Source organism: Antedon mediterranea, chromosome 2 (assembly GCF_964355755.1).
Source record: "Antedon mediterranea chromosome 2, ecAntMedi1.1, whole genome shotgun sequence".
NCBI lineage: Eukaryota > Metazoa > Echinodermata > Crinoidea > Comatulida > Antedonidae > Antedon > Antedon mediterranea.
This window is the reverse complement of record NC_092671.1, coordinates 3,826,277-3,843,703: the sequence shown is the minus strand read 5'-3', so window position 1 is coordinate 3,843,703 and position 17,427 is coordinate 3,826,277. Positions and strand designations below refer to the sequence as shown.

The following is a 17,427-nucleotide window of genomic DNA, read 5'->3' as shown; positions in this document are numbered from 1 at the left end:
ATATGAACAATACACGATCATCAGATCTGCAGATTTCGACCGAAATAACATAGTTTGAAGACGCAAAATTATTAGATATGTCTCAAGAAGTGGAATTTATAGAGGGCGGTAAGAGGAAATTATTCCTAGCCTGTAGAAAATGACATTACATCTTTAAATAATGGTTTTTCACAATAAACGTTTTTTATTTTAAACTAACTTATTAGGTGATAATGTTATACGATCTCAAACATTTCAATATGATCTTGCGCAGGCAATTTAGTAGGCCTGTTAAGTGAACCCATCCTTCAAATTGTGATAACATTCTGAAAATTTGCACAGTTATTCATTAGGGCATGGAGTATTCTTTACTCCATGATTAGGGTGTCAAAAATATGAAATGGCCCAACTGTTCACTTTTCAGGTATATCTCTGCTAAAAAGGCACCTAGAGTTCTGATTTTAGGTGCAAATTATATGGTAATATGGGGTCACCAAACATAATTTGGCGTAACTAACATTTTGATTGCATGGCGGCCATGTTGGATTTAAAAATGAAAAATATCAATATTAAACTTCCTTTGGTGACTTTACCTATACCAATTATGTTATTGGTGCGCTTACGTCCCTCTGTTTTGCGTCCTAATGGGAACCAAGCAAAGGGTGTCACGAAAGCTCAGACCACGAAAGCTCAGACCCCCTAAGACCTAAGATCACGAAAGCTAAGACCCAACACCTAAGATTACAAATACTAAGATATACTACAGCTTAAAAACAATACTTGTTTATCCATACATAATTTTAAACACAGTAGGTTTCATTTATTACCATAAATATAATTTAATACTACCGCAAAACATAGATAAACTCACATTATTTTCGCCCGTTGAGTAAATGTATATTTTTTCTTTACAACAAACAAACTTGACGGGTTGTTTGTTGGTATATATTTACTCCATTGTGTTGCTTCAGAGGATGTTTTTCTTACGCACCTGCCTTTCTTGTATTTTGACTCCAAATTTGTTGACTAACTTTATCCTGAACACCACACTTTAAAATTAGGACTTATAAGTACTTTCAGAAGGAGAAACACATAATAACAAATAAATAAATCCTTTAAATTGATGATTTTACAGATGTGTTTCTTTGTATAGGCCTACTGTAATGTAACTCCTCCCCATGCTCAATGTTTTTGTTTCTATGGAGCGCCAAAAGAGCAACAATAATAGTACAAGTATAAAAACAGAAAGAAAACGAAACAAAAAAACTTATCATGATTTTTAAATTAAAATTTATTTGCCAGTATTTATTTCTTCGTACTTGCATGATTATACTATTATCATTACAATTTTAATTTTACATTGTTCCATCCACACTGTAGATGGACTCCACAGAGTTTTCAGCCCTCTATATAATTTTTGCTCTTTTGACGTTCCATAGAAACAAAAACATTGAACATGGCCCATGGGGTAGGCCTACTGTACTGTAGGCTAGTCATTTTGTGTGCGAGAAAAACGTCTGTAAAATCATCAATTTAAAAATGTATTTGTTACTTTTTATGTGATTCTTTTTCATGAAAGTGCCAATTCTAAGGTGTGGTATTCAGAATAAATGTTGGGAGTTAAAATACAAGGCAGGTGCGAAAGATAAATATTTGTAATCTTAGGTGTTGGGTCTTAGCTTTCGTGATCTTAGGTCTTAGACCCCATTTACACTTACGATTTAGGCCGGCCCTGGGTCGGCCCTGGGTCGGCAATTGATAAGTGTAAATACTCCAAAAAGTTAGGCCGGCCCTGGGCCGGACGCAGATCTGGGCCACCTCTCCAGGTAGGTTCAGGAGCGGCTTTTACGTTTGGGCCGGCTTACGCAGTGAACCGTGAACAACGTTTAACCTTTTTATGAGGTTGTTGTTATGACGATCCGACATTCTCAGTACATACCGTACCTTCCTCCTTTCCGGGCGACAATTTGTTTTCTTCATTATATAGTTAAATTTATTTTCAGACATCTTCTTTCAATAAAGTATTCCTCCGCTTGTTTCGCATATACATAAAATATAGCCATATTATATATAAAACAGTGGGGTTCATTTTGTTTTTAATGGGACAAAAAACAACAATACAGTATAAATATAAAACGGTCGGTTCGCGCGGAGAGTTGAATTGACGATCGAGAGAGAAAAATGTAAACAAACTGTACTTCGTATCCCAGCATGCAATGGTACTTCCGATAAAATTATTTACGACCAGTAATCTGCGTCGCTAGTGTAAACGCTCTGGGGCCGGCCTAAAAGGTAAATATTTGCAACCGGCCCAGGACCGGCCCTGGACCCAAACGTAAGTGTAAATGGGGTCTTAGGGGGTCTGAGCTTTCGTGGTCTGAGCTTTCGTGACACCCACCAAGCAAAGGCTGATCCATTGTGACATAGACAAAATTATTATGTTGGTTACGCTTCGCTGCACATCTTGTCATATATCGAAGTACAGTACTGTATTTCTTCAGTATCGCGCATGAAAAGACTTGTGACTAATGTCATTATACATTCAGTCTAAACGATGTTTTCATTATGATTAATCATTTTGTTAGCATTCCTTGAAGTTTGACGTGTGTTATAGAATGGAGAAATCTCCCGGGTGGCTGTAGCTTATGTTATTATACTCACATACAGTAGGCCTACCATGCTACAATAGGTCATGACCTTGAGAACATGAATACAGGCATCTTACGATTCACTGCACAAAACAGGATGTCTATCACGCATGCGCGTCTTGTGTGGAAATTCCAGGCATTTTCTCAAAATAATGTATTGTAATATTAGCAGTGAAGGCCTATTCTATCATTCTATCTTGTGTTTTGGAAATATTATCACTATTTTTGATAGGCATACGTTTAACCTGCGGATGATTCAGCCAGGAACGTACTTGGGTAAGACACACTTGGGCTACTAACCTAGGCTAAGGCTTAGATCAGTTTGATGTGCTACAAGCTAGAGGGCATATACTACGATAGAGAGTTTAAGTGAATGTTGCTGGTACATGGTAGATGTTTCCATGAAATGAGCTTCTATATTGAGCGAGTGTACACCCAATGTTTTATTGACCTAATTTCGTATAACCACGCCCACCTGGTTTTTACCAACTGATTATGATCTCCCTAAAAATAATCACGTATTTTGTAAATAATACAGAATTATTAATATTTGGTAATATATATATAATAAGTATAAATAATTATTTATTTTTCTGTTGATATGATACAGGTTTAGACCGACATCATGGAACCGAACATTATTAATTTACGAGATGTTGACTTTCATGCTAATTGGAACCTCGAAAATACATGTAAATCATTTAAATCATTAAAGCAATCAATTATTGAGCACCGGGAAGATACAAAATCGTTCACCATCGAGCTACTTTTATTCGAAAGCTACACATACATGTCAGATTTTAAAGGAAACGATGAGAAGGATATTTCGAAAGCAAAAGAAATAAATGAGGAAGCCTTTCGTGCAATATCAGAATTACCTGATAGAATACCTGAATCGATTAAAAATGGTTATAAGTCAATGTATTTGGCATTAAAGTGTTGGTTTGCAAACAAACGCAGCAATAAAGAAGAACACTTAAAGGAACTCAGTAACCTACTGACAGTATACAAGCATAGTGGTGAAGAAGACAAGAGAAAGTTTGAAGCAAGTATTCATGCAACCAAAGGCTTCGCTCTGTCAAGATTAAAATTCTCTAGGTACGAAGAGAGCGCAACTGAGCTGAAACTAGCAAGCGAGATATGTCCAGAAAATGTTGAGTGGAAGTTTATGTTTGGACTCATAGCATGGCGAATACCAAAACGTAAACTTTACCCGTCTCAGTGGTCTGATGAATTGAATCGAGCTGAAGAAATTATGGACGAAGTATTGAAACTAGATGCTGGTCATGCCTATGCCAAGACGATTTTGGCTGATATATACAGAAGAAAATATCATCAAGGATTTAACCAAAAAAGATCATACAGTGAAGTTGAAGATGTTGACCACAGTCTTGTTTTCGAAAACGTAGAAAATCTCCTTATTTTCAAAATACTGAATTTGCTCGAAGAAGCAAAGAAGTCATCTTTGAGGCCAAGAATATTGAGTCTCATTGCTCAATGCTATATCCGAATGGGTGAATGCAAATGTAAAAGAGTCAAAACAAAGTGCAGTGAACCCAAATGCGATTCAATATACTATAAAAAAGCTCATGACGTTATAGAATGTGCGAAAGAAAAATACGGTAAAGCAGCGTGTATCTTTGTTCAAGAGGCAATTCTTTACCGAGAAAAGAATGAAACAAACAAACAATTGGAGTGTCTTGAAAATGCGATAAGACTGCAGCCATCTGACCCTGCAGCCAAAATGCAAAAGGCAAAAGCTCTAGCTTCTCTGGGAAAACATGATGATGTAGATGTTGTGTATGATAATCTATTATCTGATTTCAAAGACGATCCAATTGTCTTGTTTGACGTAAACCAAAACTATGCACGTTATCTTGCATTGAAGGAAGACTATCGTGACGCAGTTTGCAGCAACCAAGCATGTATAGACATTGCTCTTGAGTCATTCGCGAAAACCACTTCTGGGAATAGACCTGTGGAATTTTTAGATGAGTATAAAACCGCTGTTAATAAAATCGTTAAATATGTGCGAAACCATTTCAATAGCAAAATTAAACATTCAGAAGGTCTAGACAAAATTGCAGCAAATTTGGAAAATGCAAAGCTACACGAAAAGTTGGGTGACTTTAAGAATGCTTGTTCTTATTATAAAGAGGGTTTGAAAGCATATCACTATGCACATGCACCAAATACAAGCCACGCCGAGGAGATTGAGACACTTGTTAAATTCGCTCGAGTGAATTTGAAGATGAGTAGTTTTGATGTTTGTAGTAATATTTTAGCGATTATTAAATGCGAGACTTGTGTAAAAGAGAAAGATGTCCGTCAACTTACAATGGACTTATTTGTAGCAAAAGGAGAGAAAGAAGCTGCATCTGGAGATGGCATTAAAGCGATAAGAATATTTACTCGGGCAACAGAATTGAGAAGTTTAGTTGGTGCGAAACGACTATTAGAAGAAACAAAAAGAACGGAAGATACCAAATTGAGAATGTCTGCTTTGAAAAGTATTGCTTCGGTCGCTAAAGGTAGCGAAAGCTGGAGTAAAGAGTTTAATCTGAAACAAGAACTTGCCGAACTGTTGCCTTCTTGTGATGATGGATCTTTGATGGGCCAAGAATTAAAAGCATTAAGAGGATGTCAATTGGAAATGGAATACAGCATTCTAATGGATGATGATAAAATAGCCACTAACATCTCTATTGTACTGCAGCAAGGCCGAAATATACTAAACCATGCTATGGAGCAATTTGGAAACAAACATTATCCAAATTCCAAAGCTAGATCTGTAGACTTCATTATTATTCCGAAAGTAACACCACCTGAAACTGTTGATCAACGAATTCAAAAGATACTAAAACAGAGAGACTGGAAAGATTTTAGAAATAAATTCAAACCTCTGTTGATATATCTTGTATCGGTAAGTTTGTTTCCCTTTATATAGCTTCTTTGAGTAGCAACATCTAAGTAGAAACAAACTGTCTCATATTCTGCATCCTGAAATATTTAAAGTAATATAAGTGTTTTGTAGTAATTTGACACATCATATAGGTATATATCTATTTATAATTAATTTGTGTATTCCTACGAAATATGTTATTTATTCTAGAGATACATATACTAATAATAATACGAATTTTTATCTGATAGATTCAACCTGCAACAAATGCTAAGTTCGAATGGTTACAAGCTGTCAATACTCTCAACAACGATGACAAACATCGACGGTTACAAGAAAACTCGAGTAAAACAATTTCTGTTGCACGAGATATGTGTTCTAACATTGAAGAAATACTTGAGGAAATTTACAAATGGTGCTGGATCACTGAAAAAGAACCCTGATTGAAAAATTGAACGTATGGGTATGACAACGTGTGTTTGTCTCCCCATTGAATCTGCGCATTTTGTCTACTGATTAGTAGTGATAGTTCTATCATTGGTTCTTAAATATTTACTTAGTATGTTTTTCTTGCGCGATGAATCATCATCCAAACCGCTGTTTGTGATTTGACAAATTACTTGCTAAAGTGTCAGTCAATTACCTTAGAGTATAATGTTATGATTATTAGAGTAACGTGTCTTAATTAGCGAAAAACAATATTATTTGTTTATGTTTATTTATATATCACTCCTGAGGAAACGTCGAAACTCAACAGTTCTTTTCAGAACCATATATACGTGGTGTACCTGCAAACATAGACTTGCGCAAAGTATGTAGTTATTTCGGGGCTTTTCTTCGATGTTTGTCTAGCTGAAGCTTATTAAGTCAAAACTCCGTCTGGAACTCAGACTACTGCAAACGTTATATCAACATCTATGTTGATTGTTTTAATAATTTTCATTTAAGGAAAGCTGCAGTTTTCAACTAATTTAGTTGGTTGTAAACAATATCTTCCAATAATTGACCTAAACACAATGTTGAAAACACGTAATGGCGCAAGAAACCGGAAATTAAACACAATTTTTGTAGTAGAATAATAGGTTTCAATTAAAATACAATATTAACAAAATGTTGATTTTAAATCATTATGGAGATTACAAACCACACGTCGGTACATTATATATTTCACAAAGTATAAACAAACAGTCTAAAGTCACGCATGCTCATGGTACCGGGAATTTCCAAATAAAATAATTATATTATTCACAATTATAATGACACTGAAGGACAACGAATTAAGGGTAACATAGTATTGTAAGTATGCCTATATGTTATTGTTTGAAACAATGATATCATTTATAATCTAATTACCATTCACATAACGTGAGCTAAACATTATCTGATAACACTTTTAGATGCCTATTTTGCGTGTTGTGGTTTATGTCTAAAATCTTAGGCCAAACTTACTGGAAACTGTATTGATGCCCGTAAAAGCTTGGTTCCCACTATGACGCAACACAAGGACGTTACATTGCATTACACTTCTACATCTACCTAATCGTATAAAAAAGCCTCTGCCTTAAAAACTACTATATATTATATTATGTAGTATTAAATATATAGTTATTGTAAAAACGTTGTTATGATCACTGCCACGTAGTAACATTAAATAATCAATACTAAACCTGTCGGAATTGTGATGCCATAGAACACTGACATTTATAATGCTTTACTGCAAAGCAATACGTTTAATCATGTGCTGCAATTATGTTACACGCATTTTAGAAGCAGAATATAATTGAAATTGGTATTAGTTAAGGCCAAATGGGATGCGTAGGACCTATGTCTGTAGGCCTACCGTATTTGAGGTGCTAGCAAAAAAAAATGTTCAGTGGTGGATGATTAAATCCAATCAGCCAAATATATATATATATAATGGAGTTTTCTGAGATTTATAACATCGCCTCACCCCACTATACTTTTAATTGGAGTGAGAAAATGTTGAAGACTTGACTACATGAGTTATATCTGTGACTAGCCATAACCTATTTCTAATTAGGACCAATAAAGAATTTCCGCAATATTATCATATAGGGAGTTAAATGATGTCCAAAGTTCTTATTTACCGGACTTGATCGTATAAGAGATCTGTCAGTGTCAATACAGAATGATATATTGTACGTTATTGTTCTTATCAGTCAAATTAAATAATGTTAATAATTTTTCTGTTGACAGTGACTTGCCAAAATGGAACGTGATTTACAACACGTCAATTTTCATGCTAATTGGAAACTTGAAAATAAGCCTAGGCCTACTTCTAAATCATTCAAATCGTTAAAACAATCAATTGCTGAACACCAGGAGGATAACAAATCATTCACCATTGAGGCACTTTTGTTTGAAAGCTACTTGTACATGTCAGAATTTAAAGGAAACGATGAAAAGGATATTGCGACAGCGAAGCAAAAAAATGCAAAAGCGTTCTGTGCCATATCAGAATTAACTGACGCGGAGTCAATAAAAGATGGTTATAAATCAATATATTTGGCATTAAAGTGTTGGTTTCCAAGCAATCAACGTAAAAAAAAGGAGAGCTACCATAAATTGGACAGAATTCTTAAAACATATGAAGATTCTACAGAAGAATACAAGAGACGGTTTCAAGCAAGTGTCCATGTGACCAAAGGTTTCGCGCTGTCTAGGTTATCATTTTCTAGGTACGAAGAAAGTGAGACTGAACTGAAAGTAGCAACCGAGATATGTCCAGAAAATGTCGAGTGGAGGTTTATGCTTGGACTCATAACATGGCGAAGACAGAAACATAATCTAAACAAGTGTGAGTGGTCTAATGAAATGAATCGTGTTGAAGAAATCATGGTTGAAGTATTGGAACTAGATTCTGATCATGCCTATGCCAAGACGATCTTAGCTGATATATACAGAAGAAAATATCAACAAGAGGTCAAGAACCGTTTACAATCCGAACAAGATGTTGGCCACAGTCTTGTATTCGAAAACAAACTTGATCCTTGTATAATGAAAATAATGAAGTTACTCGAAGAAGCAACACTAAACGCCTCCAGGCCAAGAATTCTGAGCCTTATAGCTCAATGCTATATCCGAATGTGTGAATGCCGATGCAGAAGCGTAGGAAACTGGAAATGCAGTGAACCTAAATACGATTCAATATACTATGAGAAAGCTTATAACGTTATAGAATATGCGAAAGAAAATTACGATAAAGCAGCATGTATCTTTGTTCAAGAGGCAGTTTTTTACCGGGAGAAGAATGACCCAAACAAACAATTGGAGTGTCTTGAAATTGCAATCAGTCTGAAACCATCTGACGTCGGAGCTAGAATAGATAAGGCAAATGCTTTAGCCTTGCTGGGAGACCACGACGAAGTTGTTTTAGTGTATGGTAGCTTACTATCTAATTTTAAAGATCAATTTGATAGCTTCGACATAAACCGCAATTATGCAAAGTACTTGAACAATATAACGGAATATGATGAGGCAGTTTTCAGAAAGCAAGAGTGTTTAAAGATTGCTGTTACGTCATTCGTAAAGAACATTTCCGAGAATGGGCATATTGAGTTTATAGATGAGCAGCAGAGTCACGTGAATAAACTAATCACATCTTTACAAAAACATTTCAATATTAAAATTAAACGATCGAGAAATCGAGATAAAATTCAACCGAATCTAGAAAATGCAAAACTACATGAAATGATAGGTGACTTTAAGAATGCGTGTTCTTATTATAAAGGAGCCTTGCGATCATTTCCATATAACTATGGCGATCAGAAGTTATTGACAGCTACACGTCTTAAAGTCGCTGAGATGAATTTGAAGATAGGAAACCTTGACGAATGTAGAGATATGTTAGAAAGTATAATAAACTATACTTGTACGAAAGAGCAAATCGACACCCGTCAACAACTTAGAGTAGAATTACTTGTAGCAGAAGGAGAGAGTGCAACTAAAGCAGGAGATAAACTTGAAGCGATAGAAAAGTTCACGGAGTCGACAAACTGGGGGAATTTAGTTGGTGCGAAACGATTGTTAGAAGAAACGAAAAAGATGGAAGATACTGATTTGAGAATGTCTGCTTTGAAAAATATTGCTTCAGTCGCTAAAGATGACGAAAACTGGAGTAAAGAGTTTAATCTGAAACAAGAACTTGCAGAAGTGTTGCCTTCTTTTGATGATGGATCTGTGATGGGTCAAGAATTAAAAGCATTAAGAGCATGTCAACTTGAAATGGAATACAGCATTCTAATGGATGATGATAACATATCTGCTAATATATCTACCGTGCTACAGAAAGGACGTAATTCACTAAACCATGCTATGGCGTTGTTAGGAAACAAACATGGTTATCCCAAACCCAATGAGCAGCAGCAGAAGGTTAAGGCTAACCCCAAGTCTTTAGATTTCATTATTATTTGAAACGAGGATCGAGGATCGGTTGAAACCCAAATGCTAAAGCAACTAAAAGGAAGCCACTGGGTAGACTTTGAAAATGAATTACCAGATCTGTTTGAATACCTTAAATCGGTAAGTGTCTATTATATAAATTCCACTTAGTAGGGTCACCTAAATGAAATGACACAAACCGTATAATTATCAAAATTTACATAATTAAATGATTATGAATTGAATAATAGACTGCTACTACTAATAATAAATATTATCGTTATTGCCCAAATAGACGAGCGACTTTTATTTAAGATGTTTTTTAAATGTTATTTCCAAATTGTATAATATTACAGAGGCACATAACACACATTTGTAATTTCATTTCGTTTTTGCTAGATTCAACCTGCAATTAATGATGATTTTAAATGGCTGCAAGACTTCAGTGATCTCAACAACGATGACAAACATGGACGCCCACAAGCAGATTTAAATAAAACAACCATTTCTGTTGCAAAAGATATGTGTTCTAAAATTGAAGGAATACTTGAAGAAATGTACAAATGGTGCTAGGCCACTTCAAAAGAATCTGAATTTTGATTCATGACTTGAATCTATGGGGGTTTGGTAATTACAAAACATCAACATAGCTTTATTTTGTCTCACTTTAAGTTAATCTAGTTTGTATTTCTATTGTTGTTGTGTTATATTATTGCTAAATAGTTAAATAGTTCAAGACACATTCATTCAATTGAATAAAAAATGAAATGGCTGAATTTAAACAATGAGAACATAAATAAAATGCAAATACATAACAAAAGCTAAGGAACCCCAATTCTACAAAGCAAATACTTATCTTAAAAATATATACTTATCTTAAAAATTAGTAATAAACATCAACTCATCTCGTACCATTTCTCACAGAACTGTGTGCAGAGAATATACAGGGAATATTCTATTATTCGAGACGGGCAATATGTGAGAATGAAAGCCGTCTGTAGCTGTGACGTCTTGAAATGTTTTAAAAGCGCGCGAAGTAGGTTACTTTACTTAGAGGACATTGTTGAAAATAAGGGGGGGGGGGGGAGATAATCATATTAATGGACGGAACAATTCGATTAGGAGACCTGTTTTCTTCCATTGTTTTAAAACTTTCCGTTGAAAAAAGCAAGTAATGGAAATTAGGTTCATAGCATTATATTTCATAAACAATAAAAAAAAAAGGACTACAATCTTTAGAATTTAATTCACCTTCGCCGCCAGATAAACCTCGACCCTTTTCCACTGGAAGTCGCTATATACTGGTTATATTCATGACACAATAGTCCTATGTGAATATAATTATATTAGAAGTCCTCTTAAAGCTCCAAAAGAGAGTTGTAAAATGCATTACTTTCTCTCAATTCAGAAAAGTCTCAGAGCCATTGTTTAAGAAACTGAAACTATTTAACGTTTATGATATTCACAAAGTAACCTAAACGTCATATTATGGCAAATGTAAGATGCAAATAATTACCATATCATATTTTAAATATGTTTAGTTACTGTGCCAGTTTTACTCATAACCTCAGAAAAGAAACTGAATTCGAAATTCCCTTTACGAGATTGACTTGCAGTCAGCAATTTATACACATATATGGACCAAAGTTGTGGAAAGAATTCACATGTACTGGATCAGTTTATGCTGGATGGATCACCCTCATTAAATATTGTTCAAATAGAATAAAAATAAAATCATATAGATATATATCTATTTATAATTAATTTGTGTATTCCTAGGAAATATGTTATTTATTCTAGATATATTCGAGATATGTGTTCTAACGTTGAAGAAATACTTGAAGAAATATATAGAAATGGTCCTGGTTTACTGAGAAGGAACCCTGGTTAAAGAGGTGAATCCATCGGTATACGATGGTAAGGAGGTCTACGAACACAAAACGTTAATTTTGTCTGACCATTGAACCAGATTTTTGTATTACTATACCAGTTATAAAAATTGTTCTTAATAATGCCTATAATATGTTTTTAAGATAACTTTGTTTAGTCTTGCAGCAAAGGTGTGTAAAAAAGAGCTTATTATTTGGCATTTATTTGTAGCGAGTCATATGGCCGAGCGGTTAAGGCAGGGGCGCCGTTTATCGTACCTAAAGAGCCAACAACAACATCGGCAAGGGTTCGAGGCCGACTCGCTCCTAGTTCTGGTGGTGGAACAAGTCTTCTCGGATAAGGACTATAAACCGTAGGTCCAGTGTACACAGTTATAACCTGTGTGTACTTTAAAGAACCCAGTTCATTATTCGAAAAAGAGTAGGGGGTTACCCCGGTGAACTGGTTCACACAATACCGTAGCCTCTGTATCAGGGGGATTACCACCTATCTGATAGGACAGTGATTAATTCACTATTGGTAATCCTTGGCCACAGTGCCTAAAGACATAAAATAAATAAATAAATAAATTGACACTACATATATTTTTTGGATAAAAATGTAAGAATTCATGACGGTTACCGATAGCTAACACAATGATTGACGACAGCTGGCACGAGGAACAGAGATTATTTGTACATTGTGTTAATTGAATATTATAAAATAAAATGCATAAAATTGTTGATAGTGAATAATTGTTCTCTACACGTAGCCTTTTTACTGTAAACAGCATTATTTATTTTATTTATTCGACTTCTCACTAATTCAGTTAGTGAAGGATCTGGACCAACAGGTGGTAAACACCTCTAAAACGGCCCAGTCCCAATTTGCACAGTGGCTGTGTGTGACAGTGGCTGTGTTTGTGTGGACTAGTACACCGGGGTAACCCCCTACTCGTCTCGAAAGATTTACTAGGTTCTTTAAAGTGCGCATGAGCTATGTGTACACTGGACCTACGGTTTCTAGTCCTTATCCGAGAAGACTCGTTCTACCACCAGAACCATGGAGCGAGTGAGCCTCGAACCCTTGCCGATTTTATGGCTACTTAATTACTGTTCCACTGTCTTAACCGCTCGGCCACTCACTCACTCAACTTAATTATAATTATGTGGTCGCGCATGCGCGTAATGTAGGAAATTTCCGGATAAATATCACTATAGTAATCACAATAACGACATTAGCTTAGGACAAGGAGGTTAAGTATTATCTAATTTCACTGGTAGGCTGTGGTTTAATGATAATAGGCACTACAGCAGAAGTTTTATTTTTACTACATAATCAATAATTCTATTTTAAGCATAGAGATTTGACGTTGGGCCTCAATAGGCCTAGGCCTACTCACAGTTCTGTATCTGTCTATAATAGCATCGGCGCCGACAAGTCACATTTACGGTATCAAAGTTACAACCTATCAACTATAGTGTCACGTATTATGCAGAACAGTCTTGACCCCTTTTATCTTAACAGTTTAAAATTATATTATTATTATAACCGATTATTACAAGAAACGAAAAGGACAGAAAATACAGAAAAGCTGAGACTGTATGCTTTAAAAAGCATTGCTTCGATCGCTAAAGATGACGAAAACTTTCCTAAAGAGTTTAGCTTTAAACAAGAACATGCAGAACGTCTTGTGATGACGGATCTTTAATAGGTCAAGAATTAAAGGCATTATGAAATTGCCAATTCAAAATTGAATATAGCGTCTTAATGGAGGATAATACGATCATTATTAACACTAATTCCTCCTAAATAACGTTATGGAGTTTTGGAAAAAAATATTATCCTAACTCTAAAGCTCATTCTGTAACAACGCAAGCGAGTTGACCAAAGCGACATTTCCAATAATCCATCGCTTGTGATTGGTCGAATCACTTGCGTTGCGTTACGTCCTTGTGTTCCGTATGCAGTGGGAACCAAGCATTAATAGTAAATTAATTATTTATTTCCAGTTTTTACATGTGAAATTAATACTACATAACTTAGATAAATAATAATATTTATAATTAAATTGAACCTGCAAAGCTCATCAACGGTCATAATAATATTTGTCTTTTGAATCAGTATATTTTATACCTTATGTGTGCTTAAGTACCCACTTCTAATCTTGATCCTAATAATACCATCATTATTGAATAAATGTTATTGAACTGAAAAAACTGAACTGAACTGAGAATTATGTAGGTCCAAGTTATGGTAATGCATCCTTTAACATTACTTTGATTGAGATACGCGTGCAATATTCGTTCGATATTGTAGGCATGTTTAGTAAAAACATTTAAAAAAAAAAAAGGTTGATCGGAATTTTAGCCTCGCGTAATCACTGATTTCTTTCAATTTATTTGAAAATAAAAATGATGTACCTAACACAACACCTTTCCCCATTAATGCTGACAATAGTGTATTTACACAGTAACTTATGTGGCACTTTGGCTACATTAAACGAATGCAACTGGTCATTCTTTGGTTGGCTTTCTGGTACCACGCTTTTTTGTTCCAGTACGTATTTATAAAAAAGTATTTCACGCGGCAACAAATGCACAGCATTATTGAATTAACAAAGCTACCTAAATGGTTACCCATGCGTATAATGTGGGTAATTTCCAGATATTAGGACAATGTGTTGTATAAAATAAGTTATTTCATAATGACATAATAATTAATGTAGTTTAATGTCTAGATGTACGGCTATTCCATTGCTTATAGTTTTATATTTTTAGTTTAGTTTAATTGTGTATCATCAAATGTAGCGGACTTGTATTTTTTCGGTCGTTGTAATAATAAAGCAATTGTTTGCATTTGAAGTGCAAGATGCTTACCTTCATTTAAATTCATATGCATATGATTTACGAGGTAATTTTACATAATAAAACATTTTTGTGAACATTATTAATATAATGTAGTAGAGGGTAGGCTAAAAAATTGTTTAAAAAAAATGAAGCAGCAGTACCATCATAAAATAAAACATTAGCGACCGATGTTTAACATGACATGACAAATGACGTTCAATTGTGTTTTGTCATCAAAAGATTAAGCAACGAGATTCATGGTATATATAATGATTATTGTTTTACAATTTACCATATTATGCATGTTTAAACAAGCGTAAACATGCATAGATTGTTGGAAATTTCCAGATAATAGAACAATGTATACGTATAATTACGACGATGAGAAACAGATCGATGACCCAAGTAATGAATACATGACATTGTGATAACGAATCAATATTTTGGCATACATTATTCGTGATGATGACATCATTGTATTGACTTATATCAATTAGATTGCGTCTATTTTAGTGTTTGGAATATAATATATTATTCTTTCGTACTTGAAGTTGAAGTTAGCGGATTCAAGATTAATGAGTTGAGTAAAAGTACATTTTCCTTGTGAGCTAAACATGTCTGGTTACAAGGATGAAATTCTTAGTTGTCACTCCTTTGTGTTCCGCACAATATTACACAATCTTACTGAGCCCCCTGTTTTCGCGTAAGACGTGGATAAGTCGCACAATGTACTAGGTTTTAGTATACAATAACAATACTATAAAAATATATTTAGAATTGTAGGGTTTAACAGGTAAAAGGGGTCTTTCACAGAAGACTGTTATACACATTTTTAATCAATGTTTCCATGGGTACGGGTAGTGATAAATAAAACAATGCTGGTGCTGAGGAAAAGCATTGGCGATTGAAATTCGATGGGTACGGAACCAGAGACGATGAATGATAACCCATCGTATCCTATTTTAATCGATTTAAACATCTTTGTTTATACGTAATGTTTCGTTAGAGAATACATACATGCGATATAGAAAACAACTGTAGGCCATGTGTTTGTGATTATAATTTATGGGCAGTTCATATACAAAGAGCTGAATTATAATTATTATTATTTTATTGTTTTTCAAACGTCGGTAGTTTCTGTTTAACATTTTGTTCTTTTTGTACATAGCGGCACAATTGCGTTTTGTTTGAAATGTTGACTTTTATTTATTTTATATTTTGTTTCATTTCTAATCCGTGTATCATGGCGTAAACACTTGGTTAATTATAAACCAATCTGGCAACGTCATTCAAATATTCTAATAAGTATTTTTTAATATAGGCCAACACCATGGAATGGAAAAATATTGAATTAGGCCTACAAGATGTTGAGTTTCATGCCAACTGGAAACTTGAAAATACAAGTAAATCATTTAAATCGTTAAATCAGCCAAGTATTGAACACCAGGAAGAAGACATGTTATCCATTGAGGCACTTTTATTTGAAAGCTACTTATACATGTCAGATGTTAAAGGAAACGATGAGAAGGATATTGCAAAAGCGAAAAACGAGGAAGCCGCTCGTGCAATATCAGAATTACCTGCCGCTGAATCAATCAAAGATGTTTATAAATCAATATATTTGGCATTAAAGTGTTGGTTTACAACTAATCAAAGCGAAAAAGAAGAAAATTACCTGGAACTTTTAAAGGCCTTCTCGTGGTATATCAGGAAGGTGCGGAAGAAGAAAGAAGAAAGTTTCAAGCAAGTATTCATGTGACTAAAGGTTTTGCGTGGTCAAGGTTATTATTTTCTAGGTACAAAGAAAGTGAGACTGAGCTTAAACTAGCAACAGAGATTTGTCCAGAAAATATCGATTGGAAGTTTATGCTTGGACTTATAACCTGGCGAAGACCAACGAGTTATATATACAAATTTGAGTGGTCTGATGGAATGGATCATGTTAAAACAGTTATGGATGAAGTTTTAAAACTATATGCTGGTCATGCATATGCTAATACGATTCTAGCTGATATCCACAGACGAAAACATCAGAAAAGGTCTAAGAAAAGATCTAAGAAAAGATCCAGTACACACAGTCTTGTATTAAAAATGTCAATGATCCTTGTATACAAAAAATAATGAATTTACTAAATATAGCAACACGCTTGCTTCAAGACCGAAGGTATTGGGTCTCGTAGCTCAATGCTATATCAGAATGGGTGGCTGTAGTTGTAGATTGAAAGGAAACCGGAAGTGCAGTGAGCCTAATTGCGATTCAATATATTTTTAAAAAGCTCATGACGTTATCGAATATTCTAAAAGGAATTACGGTGAAGCAGCGTGTATTTTTGTTCAAGAAGCAGTTCTTTGCCGAGAAAAAAATGACACAAACAATGAATTGACGTGTATTGAAAATGCGATTAGGTTACACCCATCTGATGCCGGAGCCAAAATGCTAAAAGCAGATGCCTTAGCCTCTCTTGGAAGACATGATGAGGCGAGTACCGTGTATACTAATCTATTATTTGATTTCAAAGATGATCCGTTCTTCACCAAGTTTCATATTTACCAAAACTATGCACATTTTTTTTAATTACTAAACCAATATGATGAAGAAGCTTCCAAAAACAAGGATTGTTTTGAAATTGCAATTCGCCAAGAATATTTCTGAGAATGTACCCATTGAATTTATAACGGAACAACAGAGGCGTGTTAATGAAATAATACGAAAATTAAAAACTCATTTTAATATCAAAATTCAAAATTCGAAAGGTCGAAATAAAGTTAAACCAAATCT

At 34.6% G+C, this 17,427-nt stretch overlaps 1 protein-coding gene across 2 annotated transcripts; it reads left to right on the top strand.

Annotated features, from left to right (window-relative positions):
• Window positions 1-1,892: 1,892 nt before the first annotated feature.
• On the top strand, window positions 1,893-6,805 carry LOC140039518 (uncharacterized). Of its 2 annotated transcripts, none has more exons than XM_072085127.1 (3): window positions 1,893-2,314; window positions 3,238-5,550; window positions 5,781-6,805. In XM_072085127.1, the coding sequence occupies exons 2-3, from the start codon at window positions 3,253-3,255 to the stop codon at window positions 5,970-5,972; spliced, it is 2,490 nt and encodes an 829-aa protein (XP_071941228.1). In that variant the 5' UTR covers window positions 1,893-2,314; window positions 3,238-3,252; the 3' UTR covers window positions 5,973-6,805. The 2 variants fall into 2 exon arrangements, with proteins under 2 accessions (XP_071941228.1, XP_071941227.1); XM_072085126.1 differs by lacking the exon at window positions 1,893-2,314 and adding an exon at window positions 2,772-2,903.
• The last annotated feature ends 10,622 nt before the right edge of the window (window positions 6,806-17,427 follow it).